Genomic DNA, 17,556 nt, shown 5'->3' with positions numbered 1-17,556 from the left:
CATGGGAAATAGATGGGGAAACATTGGAAACAGTGTCAGACTTTATTTTTTGGGGCTCCAAAATCACTGCAGATCGTGACTGCAGCCATGAAATTAAAAGACGCTCACTGCTTGGAAGAAAAGTTATGACCAACATAGATAGCATGTTCAAAAGCAGAGACATTACTTTGCTGACTAAGGTCCGTCTAGTCAAGGCTATGGTTTTTCCAGTGGTCATGTATGGACGTGAGAGTTGGACTGTGAAGAAAGCTGAGCGCTGAAGAATTGATGCTTTTGAGCTGTGGTGTTGGAGAAGACTCTTGAGAGTCCCTTGGACTGCAAGGAGATCCAACCAGTCCATTCTGAAGGAGATCAGCTCTGGGATTTCTTTGGAAGGAATGATGCTAAAGCTGAAGCTCCAGTACTTTGGCCACCTTATGCGAAGAGTTGACTCACTGGAAAAGACTCTGGTGCTGGGAGGAATTTGGGGCAGGAGGAGAAGGGGACGATAGAGGATGAGATGGCTGGATGGCATCACTGACTCAATGGATGTGAGTCTGAGTGAACTCCGGGTGTTGGTGATGGACAGGGAGGCCTGGCGTGCTGCGATTCATGGGGTCGCAAAGAGTCGGACACGACTGAGAGACTGAACTGAACTGAACAACTATTAACACAAGGCCTTCTTAAGAGGATGACCAAGGGAAATTAAGCTGCATGAAAACCCAACTTTCTTAAATCCTCTGTCCCCCTCTTCCAAGCGCCCTGGCTCCTGGGGGCTGCTCATGGCCCTTCGCTCTAAGCTCCCGAGTAAGATCTGCTCTCAACCCTCGCTCAGCTCCTGGTGTCTCTCTTCTTACTCCGCTTCTGTTCCCATTTCCCCCCATGATACTCCCCAGGCCTAGGAGCCAAGCAGCAGACCCTTCCTCCCTGGAAGGATGCTCTGGCTCTGGTCACTGTCATCCCTAGTGAATCAAGCTTCCTTCCCCTCCTTCCTTGGGCTTTTAGGTTTTTAGCATCACTAACAGAGAGACAAGGGGGAGTTCCTTGGAAAAGGACTCATCACATTTACAGTGAAATCCTACAAGATCTTCATGGTCAGGGTCTCCTGCCTCCCACCTGCCTCGCAGCAGCTCTGACTGCTTGCATAGGTCTCCTCTCTCCTTTTAAGTTTGCTTGTTTCTGCTTAGGGCCTTTGTTTCTTCTCTCCCCTCTGCTTGGAGAGCACTCCCCTCCAGTTTGGAATGGCTGTTGCCTTCCTGTCATGAAAGTCCACGCTCAACATCAGCACCTTCAACAGGCTTTCCTTAATTCCCCTTTCTAGCGTTGTGGGCACTATCACCAGTCTCTGTTCCGTCATCTTCATTTTGTTGCATGTCTGAATTATATCGTTGATCTGTTGCTGTTCATTTATTCCATTACCACCTGCCTCCCCCACTGAGAATAGGGACCTTGTCTGTCTATTTATTATAATGTCCCTGATGCTTGGTACTTAATGAAGTGTTGTTCAAAGAATCAGTGAAGGACACTGGAGATGGTTTAGGTTGAGGGAGGGCCTGGTTCTATGTGAATCTCTTGGTAAATGGGCCCGTGCAGATTCAGGGCCTCCTTCTCCATCCTGCTCAGAAAACTGAGACTCAGGATCTGTGTGGGTAAAGAATGAAGGTATCCCTCTTAGGCAGTTAGAATAGGAAACAGGGGTCCAAAATGGTGTGGCTAAAAGACAACGAAGGGGAAAGCCCGCAAAAATAGAACAAAGGAAGTTCAAAAGAAGGTCCGAGGACCGGAGTGAGGACCTCAGGAAGAACAAAGCACTCCTGGCTAGCCCAACTTACAGAGGGCAGGCCCAGGGCGAGGAAAAACAGAAAAAGAGGAGCCAAAGGGCCAGGGCTCTCTCCTCTCTGCACGTCTTTGGGTCGGCATGCCCTCACGCCTCGAGGATGTATTTTCCTGACATTTTCTAAACAAAATTGAGCTGTAACACAGAGCTGTAACACCGATCTGTTTAAGAGCTAAAACATGGTCTGTTCGAGACCTGAGAGCTTTAACACGGTCTGTCCGACAGCTATGACACGCCGAGGGCTCTAACGTCCGTCGCTTCAAATTTTGGTTGAGACGAGACAGAAGCGAGGACAATACACTCGCCTGACATCCCCAACAGGATGGAGGAGCTGTGGCTGCCTGCTGTGTTCAGGGGGGTGTGTCTCCCTTTTTGGGTGTTGGTGTCTCTGCCTTGTTTATTGCTGCTTCTCTGCCAGCTGTCATGGAGGTTGGAAGACAAAATTCTCCCACCCATCAGATTCCAGCCTGGATATAGGGTGGTGGGAACTTTCTTGGTGATGGCAGCAAACACTGTCCCATTCCTCTTCCGATATTTCAGGCAGGAGCTGAGAGAGCAGTTCCTGGGCTCTGAGTTGAAAGAAACAGGCAGTACATTTGGTACTGTATTTCTTGCCCTCTGAGTTGCAGTGTGCAGGAATGGCAGGGGCAGAGAGGCAGGCATGGCCAGGCTGGGCCACCTCGCTAGGAGGTCATCTCCGTTAGGAAGACCTAATGGCGGGAGGGCTCCCTGAGGAGCTGAAACCTGGTCAGGAACACACCGCCCTCGGAGTGCTGTCATTCTGTTTACCAATGCCGGGGAAGGAGCCTATTGTGTTCCGGGCGAAAGAAGCGGAAAGAATTTGGTGAATAGAAGATCAGGAGCCAAGAAACTGAGCTCAGAGACAATGGGTAGGAAGGGAAGTGGTGTGGGAAGGGAGGTCTAGTCTGGAAAGCTTGGAGGCGAGATGGGGTAGAGAGGGAGCAGAAAGAAGCTGTTTATGATCAGATTTCTGCAGAAGTCTGCCTACCCCCTTGCCACAGAGCTGGCCGCTTAGAGTTTATTGGGTGTGTTCCCTAAGCAAGGCTCCTATAGGAGGTGTGAAGTTACCAGGAATGTCAGACACCAAGCATCAATCCAAGAGGGCTAGAGGGCTTTGCAGCCAGGCCAAGTTTGAATTTCCATTCAAAGTCGCCTCTTACTTGCTGAGTGACCTTGGACAAGGAGCTTAACATCTCAGAGTTCTACAAAATTGACACAGTGCCCACTTCATCAAGATACTTTGGAGATTAAGTGTAACCACGTGAGCAATGCCAAGGGCTGGCTGAGGCCAGGCAACATGTCCTGCAAATGGTGGCTGGGTAGCTCTGGGGAGCCTGGAGCTCTGGCTCTTACTTAAAACCAGGGGAAGCCACCTTGTGCACTAGATAAAGCCCTGCCTAGACATGGGGGCTGGGACTAAAGAGCTCTGAGGAATTTCGAAGCCTTTGGAAGATTGGATTTCTCCCCATCATTCTCTGCTACTGCTAGGTCGCTTCGGTCGTGTCCAGCTCTGTGCAACTGCATAGACGGCAGCCTACCAGGCTCCTCCATCCCTGGGATTCTCTAGGCAGGAGCACTGGAGTGGGTTGCCATTTCCTTCTCCAATGCATGAAAGTGAAAGTGAAGTCACTCAGTTGTGTCCGACTCTTAGCAATCCCATGGACTGAAGCCTGCCAGCCTCCTCTGTCCATGGGATTTTCCAGGCAAAAGAGTACTGGAGTAGGGTGCCATTGCCATCTTTCTCTACCTCCCATAATCTCTGCAGAGATCATGCCCTGATCTGCTGACTTTAAAACGGACACTATTTTTCAGACTGATTTGTTCAAAGGGTCGCCAGAATCCCTATGGGCAAGGCGACTGTAAGGCAATCGTACAGATGGTCTGGAAGACTTGAATCCTTAGAGCCAACATGCTTCCCTCTTCTGAAGGGTGCTTGAGCTTGAACCATCTGTGTGACTGCTCACTACCTTCCCGCTCTGCAGAGTGTCTCTGGCATGGGGGCTGTGGGCACCCCTCTGTCCTGGCATCTTTATGCGTGGCCAGGGCCCTGCCTCTCCTCTGCTCATGCCAACCCCCACTTCCCCCAGCACTTTCCTCAAGGCCGCAAGCTCACCTGCCATTGCTTGTTTCCAGGGTTCAAACCTGCCAACCTGCTTGTCTCCCAGGACATGGCTCTGTGGGGGTTTCTGAGGTCCCCAAGAGAGGTGCTGCACCTCTGGCAGGCCCTGCACTCCAGGAGCCCATCCTGGGATGCAGTTTCCTCTCTGGGGGAGGGAAGCACTTCCCCTGAGACTCCAAGCCAGTTATTCTTTGCTGGGTGGATACTGATCACACGCAACATGCAACTCAAGAGTTGTTGCCTCTCATGTCAAGAGGAGTCAGGACGGACGTCCATGTCCCAGGTTCCTGTGAGAGTCTGGTCTTTGTTCCTAGACAAGAAAAATAATGAGGATGAGGAGAGACACCTCACCCACCAGGCTTGTTTATGCCTTGAGCCATGGAACTAGGCTGAGTGGCCCCAAGCAGGAGGCAGACAGGGTATGGTGCTGGCATGACTTGCCACGCATCACACAGCACATCAGGGCTTGGGGTGGTCAGACTCAGGGCTCTGGAGTCTCATTCCAGTGCCCTTCCCGGCGTTTCCTCCTGTGTGTGAATTGTGTGTTAGACACACACCAGAGATGAGGGTTCTGGGCGACAGGGCCGGGACCCGCGGTGCCAGAAGGCTAAGCACGGTTTGCAGGGCCTGGGGCGCAGCAGGGGCTACAGGAAAGGGGCCAGGTGGAGAGGGGAAGAGAGAGCAGGTGTAGCATGCTCTGCGTGTGCGTGCTGCAGGGTGCGCACACGCGTGCCCCAGCCATAGGTGTGGCCGTGCCCGAGAGGCGTGAACAGGTCGGCCTGAGGACAAGAAGCAAGTCTGAGCTGGGGAGGCTGAGCAGTGAGACAGGCAGGATGTGGTCGCTCAGCTGTGTCATCATCCTTGAAAAAGCAGGGAGACAGAAGCTGTGGGAAAGAAGCAGCCTCCCTCCACATGCAGACCCTCTTCAAGCTGCCAGCAGCCGCGGGAGGGAGTCTGTGAGATGGTGGCTCCGGGGGATGCGAAGCTGGTCCGGCTGAGAGAGACGACCTTGAAAGAGGAGAGAGGCCTAACCAGCTGGTGTCTAGTGTGCAGAGCGGGGAGGGGCAGGCCCGGGGAGGAGAGAAGGAGAGAGCCAGACAGCAGGAGGCGGGGGAGCGGGCGGGCCCATCCTGGGGTGGGAGAGGGGAGGGTCAGCGGAGCTGGAGGGGGGCGTGGGGGGGGACAGGGGTGCGGGGGTGGCTGGTGGGCCCACCCCTGCCGATGCCTCCCTCCTTCGGGCTGGAAGCAGGGACACAGGAGCATGTGGGTGCTGGGCTGTCTGCACACCTGCTCGGTGGGGGCAGAGACGGGGTGCAGCGTGTCCTTCAGTCCTCCTCATCACCTCCGGTGCACCATCCGTGTGCAGGCCGGCAGCTCTGTGGGTGGTGGGTGCTTGGCCAGCCTGGAAAATGCTCTCTTTGCTTTTAAACAGCTCCTGGGGAGTGGGGAGAGGGCCGCTGACCCATGGCTCCAGCAGGCGGGGCTGGGATTCCCATTTCCCCTGCAGGAGTTCCCAAGTGAAGGTTGTCGCCCCCACTCCCCCTTGTGTTCCTGCACGTTAAGTCAACTGGCTCTTGAGCAAATCACTTAGCCTTCCATTTTCTACTGTAAAGCAGAGATAATAATACCATTTGCACAGTTATAGGGACCATAAATTCAACCCCATATGTCAAAGAGATCAGCAAAGTGCCAATTTGCAACATAAGCATAGAGATTATTATTCAGGGAGGAAATTTAAGGGAAGACAAGCAGCAAGGCAAGGTCAGAGTGAGGAAACCCTCTCTGGCTCCTTCCATTCCCCACCCATCCCTTCCCGCCCAGGCTGGCTGTGGAGTTGAGGAAGGGTGGGCCGACAGGCCAGTCACTGCAAACGCTCCCTCTTTGCTCCGCCTCTTCCCACGACAGTCACAGAACTGGTCAGGGCGCCTGCCTGGAGCTAGAACCCTCCTGAAGGCCACAGGGGTGTTGCGGGGGGGGGGGGTGCTCCCCTTTTCTCAGGGTTGGCAGGAGGGCCACCAGGAGCCACCCACGAGCAAGGGTCCTCACCAAGTGTGCCACGGTGGAGCACGGTGCTGCCTGCCACTGAGGACCTGCACGAGGGAGGCTAGGAAAGACTGGCTCTTGGAAGAGGTGGACCTAAAACCAACACAGCCCTGTCCATCAGTGTCAGCAGTGAGGCCCTTCCCTGCCTGACTGGACCCCCGCAGCCCACTCCTCTCTGCTCTCCCTTTCCCGCAGGAGTGGCTCATTCCCGTCTTTCCATTCCTCAGGACAGGAGACCCTCAGTCCAGATAAAGAGGCACCCCCTTTCCCCTGACAGGCTCCAACCCCAGCTTCTCTAGGTCCCGGAGGAGAGCGCTCAGCTCCCTCAGTGAAGATGCGACAGCTGCTGGGATTTCTGCCCCTGCCCCGCTCCCTGGGTCATGGGAGGGCCCAAAGATGCACTGTTTAGAATTTCTGTGGGGGGGGGGGCAACAAGGGCATGCTTTCTGTTCCTTGGGTTTCCCTAGCCAAAAATAGGGGATTAGTTAGGAGGCAGCTGCAGAGGCAGCAGGCCCCTGGGGAAATTCTACCCCGCAGAGCAGGCTCAGCCTCAGGGAGGAAACTGCCTGCTGGGCTGGCCTTGACAGCGGCGCCTGCGCTTGTGTGTGCTGAGAACTAGACTCAGCTCCCTGGGCTTAGAGAGCCCCAAGTTTGAATCCTGGCCCTGCCACTTATTCACTGTGTGGATGTGGGTATGTCCCTTCCATAAGCTTGTTTCGCCACCCACAGTATGGAGATCAACATCTCTATTAACTAGAGTGGTGCTTGGGACTAAGTGGGTTAATGTGCATAAAAAGTCCTAATACACATCTGGCAGATTCCAGGAGTCCAGAAATCCTTAGACCACTTCTGAGGAGGACAGGGTCAGATGCCTTTCTTAGCACGTGTGAGGGTATGATGCAGTTTCTGGTACCAGAGAGCCCCACTTCTGGAAAATTTCTTCACTTCCTTTTACTGGATTAGTTCAGATCAGGGTTTCTTGCACTCAGGGATCTTGTGGTTTCCAGCTGCTGCATGCTAAGGCCGTGTCATAATCAAATAGAGCAGGATATGGAGGGGATGCGACTGGGGATGAGAGAGGGAGAGAGAGGTCCTTGGGTCCTGGAATCCTCGGATCCCTAGGGAGAGAGGGCAGACACAGCAGCCACTAAACCGGGCCTCCCTCACCACCTGCTCACAGTTTGCGACTTGTGTGTGGAGTCTTCTCTAGTTCTCAGATTCTTCATCTGAAGAGTGTGAATAATAATCCCCGACCGGTCGGCTGATGGGACTGACCTGCACACCCACAGTGCGTGCAGAAGTGCTAGCCGGAGGCAGAGGAGGCAGACACGGGGGTCCCCTCCCATGTGGACTGCAGGACACCCCTGTTCATCCAGGCGTGAGGATCACCTGGGACACTGGGTGGTTGCTGGGCTGGCTCCTAGCCCTTCAGCTTTCAGCTTAGACGTGGATTCTTCAAGGCCTCTTGGACCCTTGACCCGCGTCCCCCTTCTGTAAGGTCTCACAGCATTTTGTATGTTCCTTTTACAGTATTTATCCTGAGTTGAATAGTGTGGTTACTTGTGTGATCATCTGTTCAACGCATGCCTTCCACACTCTAAGTTCCATGAAGAAAAGGAATATGTCTGCTGCATATCATTTGCACATAGCAGGCAGGTGCTGAATAAAACCCTTGCTTGAATGAATACATGAGCTGCCTGCCTCACCAGGTGGCTCAGCGGTTAAGAATCCACCTGCCAACGCGGGAGGTGCAAGAGATGTGGGTTTGATCCCTGGGTCGGGAAGATCCCCTGGAGGAGGAAATGGCAACCCGCTCCAGTATTCTTGCCTGGAAAATCCCATGGACAGAGGAGCCTGGGGGGCTACAGCCCATGGGGTCACAAAGAGTCAGACATGACTGAGCGACTAAGCACACACCCCCCTCTTCTGTGCTCCAATCAACACCTAATGCCAAGCACTCATCTGTTACAACCCCCTTGCCCACAAAGTCCTCATAAGAAGAAAGATGACATCTCTCCTACCATTATAATTCCAGGAATAAGTGGGTCAGATCATAGTTGTCCTTCTCCCCATTCTCCCAGCACAGTGGGCCCTGCCCTGAATCCGGGAAAGCTGCAGATGAGTAATTGCTGTATTTATTTACCTTTTGCACAAGGCTGCCCTCTGGTGGTTAAACACAGAAGGGAACGTGGCCAGGAAGTGCTGCAAGAAGGGCCGGAGAAGGCCATGGCGCCCCACTCCAGTACTCTTGCCTGGAAAATCCCATGGCTGGAGGAACCTGGTGGGCTGTGGTCCATGGGGTCGTTAAGAGTCGGACACGACTGAGCGACTTCACTTTCACTTTTCACTTTCATGCATTGGAGAAGGAAATGGCAACCCACTCCAGTGTTCTTGCCTGGAGAATCTCAGGGACGGGGGCGGGGGGGGGGGGGGGCGGGGGGGGTGGTGGGGGTGGTGGTGGGTGCCTGGCGGGCTGCCATCTATGGGGTTGCACAGAGTCAGACACGACTGAAGCGACTTAGCAACAGCAGCAGCAGCAGCAACAAGGGCCTCCAGAGGAAGACACATGTCTGTTCTCCATCCTTAGGAAAGGCTCCCTCCAAGTCTAACAGCAAGCCTCGGCATAGGAAAAGCAAGGAGCTTTCAAAAGCCCCAGAAACCCCACCCTACCCCTAGTAGAGTGGCCTAGAGATAGGGAGAGGCTAGTTTAAACAGCTGTTTTCATCCTCAGAGGTGCTGGCAAAGGCTTAAGAACAGGCTCTTTCTTTAACAAAATCCTAATATGTAGCATTTACTAATTCTGTGGTATAAATACTCCCACCGTGGCCAATTTCAAACTACCAATGTGATGTCACTAAAAGCATGTCATTATATAGTAATTCCACTACACAGATACCACAGACACAAATAAGTTCAAGAACATGGTTAATAGTAAAAGATGGTAAAATAATTGGGAAGTGATGAGTTTGAGTATTTATTACATTTGTTTTCAACATAAAATATTTAATTGTGAGCTTACATGATTTAGTTTTTAATAATGACTGCATTTAACAACTGGCTTGAAAAATTCTGGAAAATTTAATAATCAGTTCTTGCAAGCCTAGTAGTAAGAACTAGCTCCAGCACACGACTGCTTTTTCCCCTTCCTCTTCTCTTTCTGTCCCTCCTCTGCTTCTTACATGATTCGCTTGGCCTTCTGTGTGGGTAGGAAGAATCAGGAATATGGGAAAGAGCTTTGCTGCAGACATCTCTATTCTTTGATCCAGGAGCCATAAGGTGTTAAGGAAAGAGGATGGAGAAATGTAAATCTGGCTCCTGGAGGATATTTCTCTGTGTGTGTGCGTGCGTGTGTGCATGTGTGTGCACGGCTGCATGTGCGTGCGTGAGTGCATATGTGCGTGCGCGTGTGTGCACGTGTGTGTGTGTGTTGAGGCAGGGGGAACAGTGGGTTTCTGCCGCTGGATCTTGAGGCTGACTAATAATGCCCGGATGAAAGGTTGCTGTTCGGGGGGCCGGCAGACTTAGACAAAGCGGCCCGTGGGGAGCCGAGGCAGGCAGAAGTACGCGCTGGGGAAGAGGCTCAGGTTGATGGGGTTGCCGTCCAGGCGGATGTCTTCCAGCTGCCTCCTGGTGTATCTGTGCTCCTCGGCGTCACAGAAGGCGTCCCTCTGCATGGTCTCTATCATGTTATTCTGCAGAGAACACACCGACCGCTGTGTCGCTCCTCTGCCTGGAGAGTCTGCCCTCAGGCCTCGCCCCACCAGCTCACCTCCCCTCTGCAGCTGGACACACTGAGGCCCAGAAGGCTGGGGCCACAAACAAGGAAGGAGGCCAGAAAGCGGGGGCACGGGGAGCAGGAGGGGACAGAGGGGGGCGAGGGGAGGGGAGCAGGAGTGAGCACTGGGTGAGATGGGTAAGAACGTGGAGGGGAAGTGTTTTAAAGGGCAGGAAGGGGAAGGAATGAGACGGAGGCGGTAGACAGCGGTCTGAGTGAAACGTGCCAACTCTGCTGGCCGAGCTCTCAGTGACGGAGCCCCACCACTGCTGAAGGGGGCTCCCTGCAGTCTGACCTCCACCTTCTGTGCCATCCAAGAGCCCTGTCCTCGGGAAGCCGCTCACCTGCAGGTGCAGTGAGCGCAGGCTCAGGGGCAGGGGCCGGGGGATGGCGTCCAGCAGGTTATCGGCCAGGTAGAGGAACTGCAGCTTCTCCAGTGCCTGGGGAGGGGGCAGAGGACGCGGGAGGCTGGTGGGCTCTGTGGGGCCCAAGGAGTGAGGGGCGCTGATGTGACCCCATTCCTTCGCTCCTGGGCCCGTCTCCTGGGCCTCAGCCAGGTGCTGGGTCCTGAGCTGGGTGCTCCAGGGATGGTTTATCTCCTCCCGCTGGATGCAGAGGAACAGCTGCTGCAGCTGAGGGCTATGAAGGGGCTCAGCGGTGTCGGGGGGATGCCGGGAGGAGCAAGCAAGGGGCAAGGATGGCTGGGAAACAGGCCGGCAGGAAACAGGGCCCAGCTTCAACATCCCTGCTATCAGAAGGGACTTTCCCAAGTGAAGAGTCTCCAGAAAAGACAAAAAGTCCCCAGATGCTAAATGTGGACCAAATATGGAGAGCACGGCTGGGAGATACGCAGGCCAGCATAAGGAGGGCCACAGGCATGACGGAGAAAGTGTGCGTGTGAGTGTGACAGCTGGGTGTCAGGCTCACTCACAGCTCTCTCCACTCCCCCACTGGGACTGCCCCCAGGCTCCCTGGACCGCTGAGTGGACAGCCCGGGGGCCGTATCCGTGCATACGTTTAGCCCTTCCCATTGAAACTGGCCAGCCAGGGACCAACCAGATTGTCTCTCTCTTGAGAAATTGCTCCTAGAAGGACAAAGGTTGGTCAGTTAGTGGTGGGTTCTGAAAACAAACAGCTATGCAGAGTGAGAGCAGGAATCAGTACAACGCCAAGTCAAGTCACATGTTAGTCCAAGTTTCTGGGGAGCAGAGGGTGAGTGTGTGGAGAACACTGATGCCCAGGGAGGTGTGAGCAGGTGCAGAGAAGGCACCCGAGAGGCCAGGGGTCCCAAGAGGGAGAGGGGGAGTTGCTGGTGGCTTAGATGAAGAAAATGGGGCTTGGCTTTTCTGGCGAGTGGTCTGAGGGGAGCTCTAAAAATGGTTCTCTATCCATTTGACCCAGAAAACCCCACAAAATCATGCAAATCAAGAGGCTGAAATCTTCTAGTTCACTTTAAGAACTTTTGTGAAACTGCCCAGGTCACTAAGGGTATGCATACCTGAAAGCTCACCAAGTACCTGAAAGATGGCACTTTACAGAAGCAGTACCCGCCGCCTTTCCATTGTTACCGTGGTAGGTGTGCCCAGGCCGAAGGGTGGGGCTGGGTGCAGGCTCGGTGGCCCCAAAAGTGCTGAATTTTTACTGCACGTGCTCAGAATGCAGAGAGTAACGCTGCACTGAAAGACTTGGATCTCTGGCCACTCAGCATCTCACGTGAACAAAGCCCCGAAGATGCAGCTCGGGACTTGGATCAACCCAGACATGAGCTCCCCCTGCCACGTTGAGATAACCCTTACTGAAAAAGAACAGACTGTTCCTAAACCAGAAGAGGAGGATATCCTTTCAGAATAAGCAGAAGAAACAATAACTGATGGCCTGGGAATAAATGCCACAAAAAATAAATGCAACTAAAAGCAAAAGATAAAAAAAAAGAAAATGGCAATTGACTTTCATGCCCCAGAGCAGCGTTGGCACAGAGATATTCCACGAGGGCCAGGTGCGTGTGTGTGTGGCTGTGGGCACAGGTGGCACGCAGTAGGCAGGGATGCAAGGCCTTGGCTCACCCTGAAGGCTTCAGGCTGTATCCCTGAGCTCTGGAGCCGATTCATGCGGACATCCAGGACCTCGATGCTGGTGGGCAGCGCAGGCAGCGCCACGAGCTGGTTCTCAGGGAGGATGAGATCCCGCAGAGCAGGCAGCAGGCGGAGGGCCTTGTCATCGATGGCGGAGATGGAATTGCCGGAGAGGTCAATCCTCTTCAGTTTTGCTGAGAGGTGCGGAGCAGAACACAGGGCACACTACCTCCCCCTGCTCCTGCTGGAGCTGCCGCGCCCTTCTCCTGTCCCAGCACAGGGCAGGCGAGCCAGCGCTCCACTTGCACCAGGGTCAAACCAGAAGGAAGAACTTGATAAACCTGGGGAAGTCCTCAGGTTCCGTGATACCTTTCCCTGGAGTGTTCTGTCCTGTGTGGATTGGCTTGGAAGAAGCCTTCTGAGGGCAAGACCCAACAGGTGCAGGAATTCCTGGATCCGTCCTACTTCTAGCTGTTAGTTTATACAAACCAACAAAAGAACCCCAAAACTCTGAGGCCTGGGAAGCCTGTCAGCAATGAGCGGTAGAATCTGGGTTATAGACCAGCGTTAGCATGGTTTTGTTCAGAGGCCCGGAGGGCAGAGAGCTACAGCTGCTAGGACAGCCTGAAAACATAGGCTTGCTCATAGCTTCTCCTCCCCAGCTTCCCATAGCTTTGTGGAGCAAAAACAAGAACAGGTCACTTCTGCTGTAGGAAAACCTTCAAGGCCAGGAATTAGAGTAATTTCCAAGCTGGAGAGACTGAAAGCCACAGGGAAGGGCCGATGCAGGAGGGGCACTCTAATGAGTGCTCGGTGCGGCTGAGCAGCACGGGGAAGAACCGAGGGGCTCCCTCTGCCCACCCGCTCTTTCCTTTGCCAGGACGTTACATACTCAGCCCTTTGAAGTCTCCGGCCCGAATGTGGCTGATGCGGTTGAACCGAGCATATAAGTAGGCAGTCGTCTGGGGAAGGGGAGGGATGTTCTCCAGGTCCGCGTCGTCACAGTACACCGAGGAGCCGAGGCACACGCAGATCAGACAGGTTGGCAGGCCTGGGCCAGGTGGAGGGTGGGACACAGGGAGAGCCCCCGACACACCCCCGTGAGACTCCCTCAGCCTCTGGGGCCGATGGGAGACACACACACACACTCCCACCCACCCACACCCCCGTGAGACTCCCTCAGCCTCTGGGACCAAAGGCCCTGGCCGGGGCGTGTCTGAGCCGAGGTCACCTGTGTCCCTCAGGTTGCCACCCAGAACGACTGTCACAGTGCCCCCGGAAGTGCTGCTGGCCGCTCCGGTCTGGCGCTCAGCCACTGACTGCGAGAAGCAGAGCCTCCCTCAGTTTTTACCGTCACGATCTAAGCCCTTAGTGCCTTCATCAGACCCTGGTCCTACGTAGATTTACCCAGGCCCACGTGGGTATTTCTAGGACATTTAGGTGCCACCACAGAGGTGGACGTGTTAGTCTCCTTTCCATGGGGCTTCTCTCTGGCCCCCAAAAGTGCCCTGCAGATGATACAAAGCCAGCGCGACTGCCAATGGCTGCTGACTCTGCTACCTGCCTTGTGGGTGAGGAATTGGGTTCTAGGTGGCTCCCAAAAGCATGATAGAGTCAAGGTGGAGTGGACACTGACTGTCTAGGATTCATTTCCCCTTCTTATGACATCAGTGTCTCAGTTTGCTGTTGGGAAACATCCCTCCCCTCTTCTCAGTTGATCACCAGTGGTCATGAGACTTAGGCCAGGCCACCGAGCTCAGACTGGCTTTAACAAGTTGGGACGGTTTTATTGAATACTGTAGGCAGTCTATCTCTTGCTCTGAAAAGGACATAGGTTACTAAAGACCACTGCTAGTCCAGCTCAAGGAGGAACTCTGATGGTAGTGACCAGACTCGAGATTAAGAGACAGCTTTTCCTCACCAGCCGTGAGTTGACAGTGTACTTATCCCCAGGCCTTGGATGGCAGGTCCAGCTGAGGCCCTTTAAGCCTGGGAGGTCACAGATTCCTGTCTGAAGTGTTTTCTCTAATGATGCCTCATTACCCTGTACCCACTCAAGGCAAACATCTCAAGAGAAGAATAGGAGCTGAGAACAAGCAATTCCGGAATTAACTGCATCCGCCTGTGCCTCAGTTCTGACCCCCAGCAGAGTGCAACCCCCTACTGATGGATATGCCAGCATCTGAGTCTCCAGGAAGGCCTCAGGGAGCAGGGGAGAAGATGCTAGGGAGGGAATTCAAGCTGAAAAGCAAAATAGATTCTTCGTTTGCCCCCATGCCAAATGACAGCCACAAAGTTACTTATTCTTCTGTACAGGTTTTAAATCATCTCTAATCTAATTACCACTCGACCTGCTCCCCCAGCGATGCCATTAATTAAGGTAGGTGGCTTTGCTAGGCACAGGGGAGTTCTTGCTTTCTTTGCCTTCCATCCAGATTGTGCACTCAGGCAGAAGCATCAGGAACAGTCAGCCTCTCCCTCTGTTTCCCACGCCCCGCCCCCCACCCCCAGACCCCCGCGGCTGTTTCCCCTTCCCTCCCTGGCCCTCTGCTCTCCACCCCTGACGACACTCCTCTTTGGCACCCCTGGGGCTCGGGCGTGGCTACCCAGTCTGTGGCCCGTGGCTGCTGAGGCTGTACCTGTGCGCTTACCGTGGTTGGCCGGGGCAGCCAGCAGGCCTAGTGTCGGAGGCCTGGCCGTCGTGGGGTTTGAAGGGAGTGTCCTTGCAGCCTCTGTGCTCTGAGTAAAGCGTGTCCTGGTGAGAGAAGCCAGGCTGGTCCCTTTAACCTGGAGACACAGCACACAGTAAGTCAGTTTTTGCCTGAGAGGAACTCGCTTTGTAGTCTGGGAACTTCAGCAACCAATTCCAAGCTTACAGAGAGCCCCTGTGGAAAATGGGGGAAGGTGGGCAGAGAGTGGGACAAGCAAGGACTTTCTGAGCGTCTGGTCTCTCATCACGCTATAGAGGTGGAAACGGAGGTCCAGACGGGGAGGGCCTGAGCTCAGGGGCCGGCGAGCTGGTGGGATAGCTAGGATCAATCTCCAGACCCCCTGACCGGGGACCTTCCCTTGCCTGGGGATCAGGTTCACACAGCAAACGAGCGCAGTCTTCACGTCAGCCCCTGTGAAGGCAGGCAGGGCTGAGGAATGGACTTCTGAACTGAAGGCAGTCTAGGACAGGCTGTGGCATTCCTTTTTGCTAGGAGAATGTGAGGACACTGCTGATGTTCCAGTGAGATACACTTTATGGTCTCACTTGAAGGCCGAGGCAGGGAGGGATGTGTGGCTTCTAAGGGAAGGCTCACAATTTTTGCTGCAAATTTGAAGTTTTGTGTCTTCTTTCTTAGCATTATGTAAGTGACAGTTTCCTGGGGAGGAACAAGAATTGCACTTCCCAGAGAAAGATGGAGGCTTGAGACAGCTGATTACAAGGTAGAGAGGGACCAGGCCTCGGGTTCCCAGTTTCTTTCAGGGAACGCAGTGAGTCTGCTGCTCACCTGGGGGAGCTGGTCCCCGTAGTCTGTGAGTTCATCATAGTTGCTTGGATCGATGACCTCTTCGTAGTTGTCCAGGCTCAGGACATAGTCCCCCAGATGCAGAATGGCATAAGAATCGCCTTCCCCATACGGCTGCTCTTCTCCCCTCTCCTCCTTTGAGAGAGATGCTGTCCCTGCTTCCTGCAGCATCAGGATCAGAAGGCTCAGTAAGGCCGGGAGCTTCATGGGGGTCCTGGCGGGTGGGGAATGGAATGAGAATGGAGCTGAATCACTAAGGCGTCCAGTCCTGGGGGAACAGCTCACAAACGCATCCCACTTCCCACCCCTACGCTTGCAGACCCTTAAGCTGTTCGTCACACTTAGTGTCTTCATTGCAAGTGAAGGCTCCCTCCACGCTGGGGCTGCCTCTCAGGGGATGTCTCCTGTCGGCCCCCGCTTCAGTCTCGTCCACACACTGCTACTCATTCACGCGTGCAGGAATGTGCAGGCACCTGGCAAAATCTCATTTACTCATCTCAACACACACACTCCTGCGTGTTCCCTTTTCTACATAACTCCCTACTAACTAGGCAGACACAGATGTGCTCTCGTATACAGTCACCCATTCAGAGTACAACTATTACCCACTACAGTAGATTTAGAGAAACTTCACCATTAAGGAAACCTGTGGTTTTGGGGAAGATCATTAATTCATTCATTCGTGCCTTTGCCTGACAAACATGAGCTATCTGAATAGTCCCAGGCCCTGGATTTGTCTCCTGGGGGCACAGAAATAAATAGGGCAAGCCTAGTTCCAGGAATGCCTAATCCATTTAGGGAACATAGGCTTAAAAATTGATTCCAGTTAGAACTGATGAGAGAAAAGAATGTTAGTTTTTAAATATATTTATGAATGCAGCTTTTTAGAAACGAAAGATTACAGAAACAAAAGAACTCTTTGTGCATGGTTGTACACACCCAGAAAGTTCCATAGGTATCTCTGGACAGATGAGTTCAAATGTTCATGCATGTTCATCCACATATGCACAGATGGGTCAGGGAATGTGTGTTGTGTGGGTGTGAAGTACCTGGCATATTTCTGTTAACGCATCTTTCCCCAAAGTCAGCTGCACGAGTCTCTAGGAGACTCTCTTATTTTCCCTTCAATTTTTAAAATTGAAGTATAGCTCATTTACAGTGTTGGGCCAATCTTTGCTGTATAGCAAAGTGATTCAGTTATAAAAAATATGGAATGCTTCATGAATTTGCATGTTATCCTTGTGCAGGGACCATGCTAATCTTCTGTATCACCCCAATTTTATTTTGTTTTTTATTTTTTAATCGGATGATAATCGCTTTACCATGTTGTGTTGGTTTCTGCCATACAACTCGAATCAGTCATAATTACATTAAGTGTGTGTGTGTGTGTAGCGCATATATATATATGCTGCTAAAGTGAGCACTTTCCCTCTTTCTTAATTTTTGCTGGGCATGGGGGTAAGCTCCCATCCATAGCAAGAGCTGTCTCTTCAACTTACCTCCCATACATTACTCCAAACCAAATTATATAATCAAAAAAAATCTTAAAGAAGAAAGCCCTAAGCTGAGTTACTGCCACCCTCCAACCTCAACGCCAACACCCCACCCCACTGCACCCGGTGCTCCCCTCCGCCCGCACTCGCCCTCACGCAGCAAAATAGCAAAGCCCACAAAATATCAAAGTCTTACTCTGTAGACTCTGGGTTCCAAATGGAGCCTCACAGCTTCCAGAGAGGCAGGAATTCTGCCGGGAAGTTATGACCCTCTGAGGGGCCTGGGTAGAAGGTTGCCTGGGGAGGGCGGGAGCGAGTCAAGCCAATGACTTCTCTGTTTCCTGACGTCCAGCCGTTTCTTCTCCCCTTTCCTCAGCGGGTCCCTCACGCCACCCCTCTGCTTGGTTGGAAAGACTCTCTCTCTCCCTGCCCCCAGCCCTCCCTTCCCAGGCCCACACGGACCCCTCCCACCTCCCACCTCCCTTTCCTCTCTCTGTCTGCCGTCTGTCTCTTTTTCTGGCCCACTCTCTTTGAGGGGGCAGGTGGCTACCACCCCTGCAGAGGACACCCACCCCTCAGATCCTGCGCTCTCCAAGAAGAGAAGGCAGCCGTGGGGCTTTGTGGAGGGATGCAGCTCGCCTTTCCCGCTTTCTTCAGCCTGAGAGTGGCACGGCTTTGGTTTCAGAGAGATGGAATCCAAAG

At 53.4% G+C, this 17,556-nt stretch overlaps 1 protein-coding gene across 1 annotated transcript; it reads right to left on the bottom strand.

The window, feature by feature from the left end:
- Positions 9,015-15,665, bottom strand: OPTC (opticin). Its single transcript, XM_005690373.3, has 6 exons — positions 15,344-15,665; positions 14,498-14,633; positions 12,739-12,897; positions 11,838-12,040; positions 10,119-10,214; positions 9,015-9,691 (listed from the first exon to the last, which is right to left on the bottom strand). Exons 1-6 carry the CDS (start codon positions 15,566-15,568, stop codon positions 9,521-9,523), a joined length of 990 nt encoding a protein of 329 aa, XP_005690430.1. The 5' UTR covers positions 15,569-15,665; the 3' UTR covers positions 9,015-9,520.

Source organism: Capra hircus, chromosome 16 (assembly GCF_001704415.2).
Source record: "Capra hircus breed San Clemente chromosome 16, ASM170441v1, whole genome shotgun sequence".
Classification (NCBI taxonomy): Eukaryota; Metazoa; Chordata; class Mammalia; order Artiodactyla; family Bovidae; genus Capra; species Capra hircus.
This window is presented reverse-complemented; position numbering and strand designations above follow the sequence as displayed.

Excerpts from the sequence above, each read along its gene's own strand:
- OPTC (XM_005690373.3), bottom strand. The coding sequence starts at position 15,568 with ATGAAGCTCCCGGCCTTACTGAGCCTTCTGATCCTGATGCTGCAGGAA. Across the intron at positions 12,898-14,497 it reads GGCTGCCCCGGCCAACCACG|GCCTGCCAACCTGTCTGATC; the intron begins GTAAGCGCACAG and ends CACCTGGCCCAG. Across the intron at positions 9,692-10,118 it reads TGCGCTCACTGCACCTGCAG|AATAACATGATAGAGACCAT; the intron begins GTGAGCGGCTTC and ends TGTTCTCTGCAG.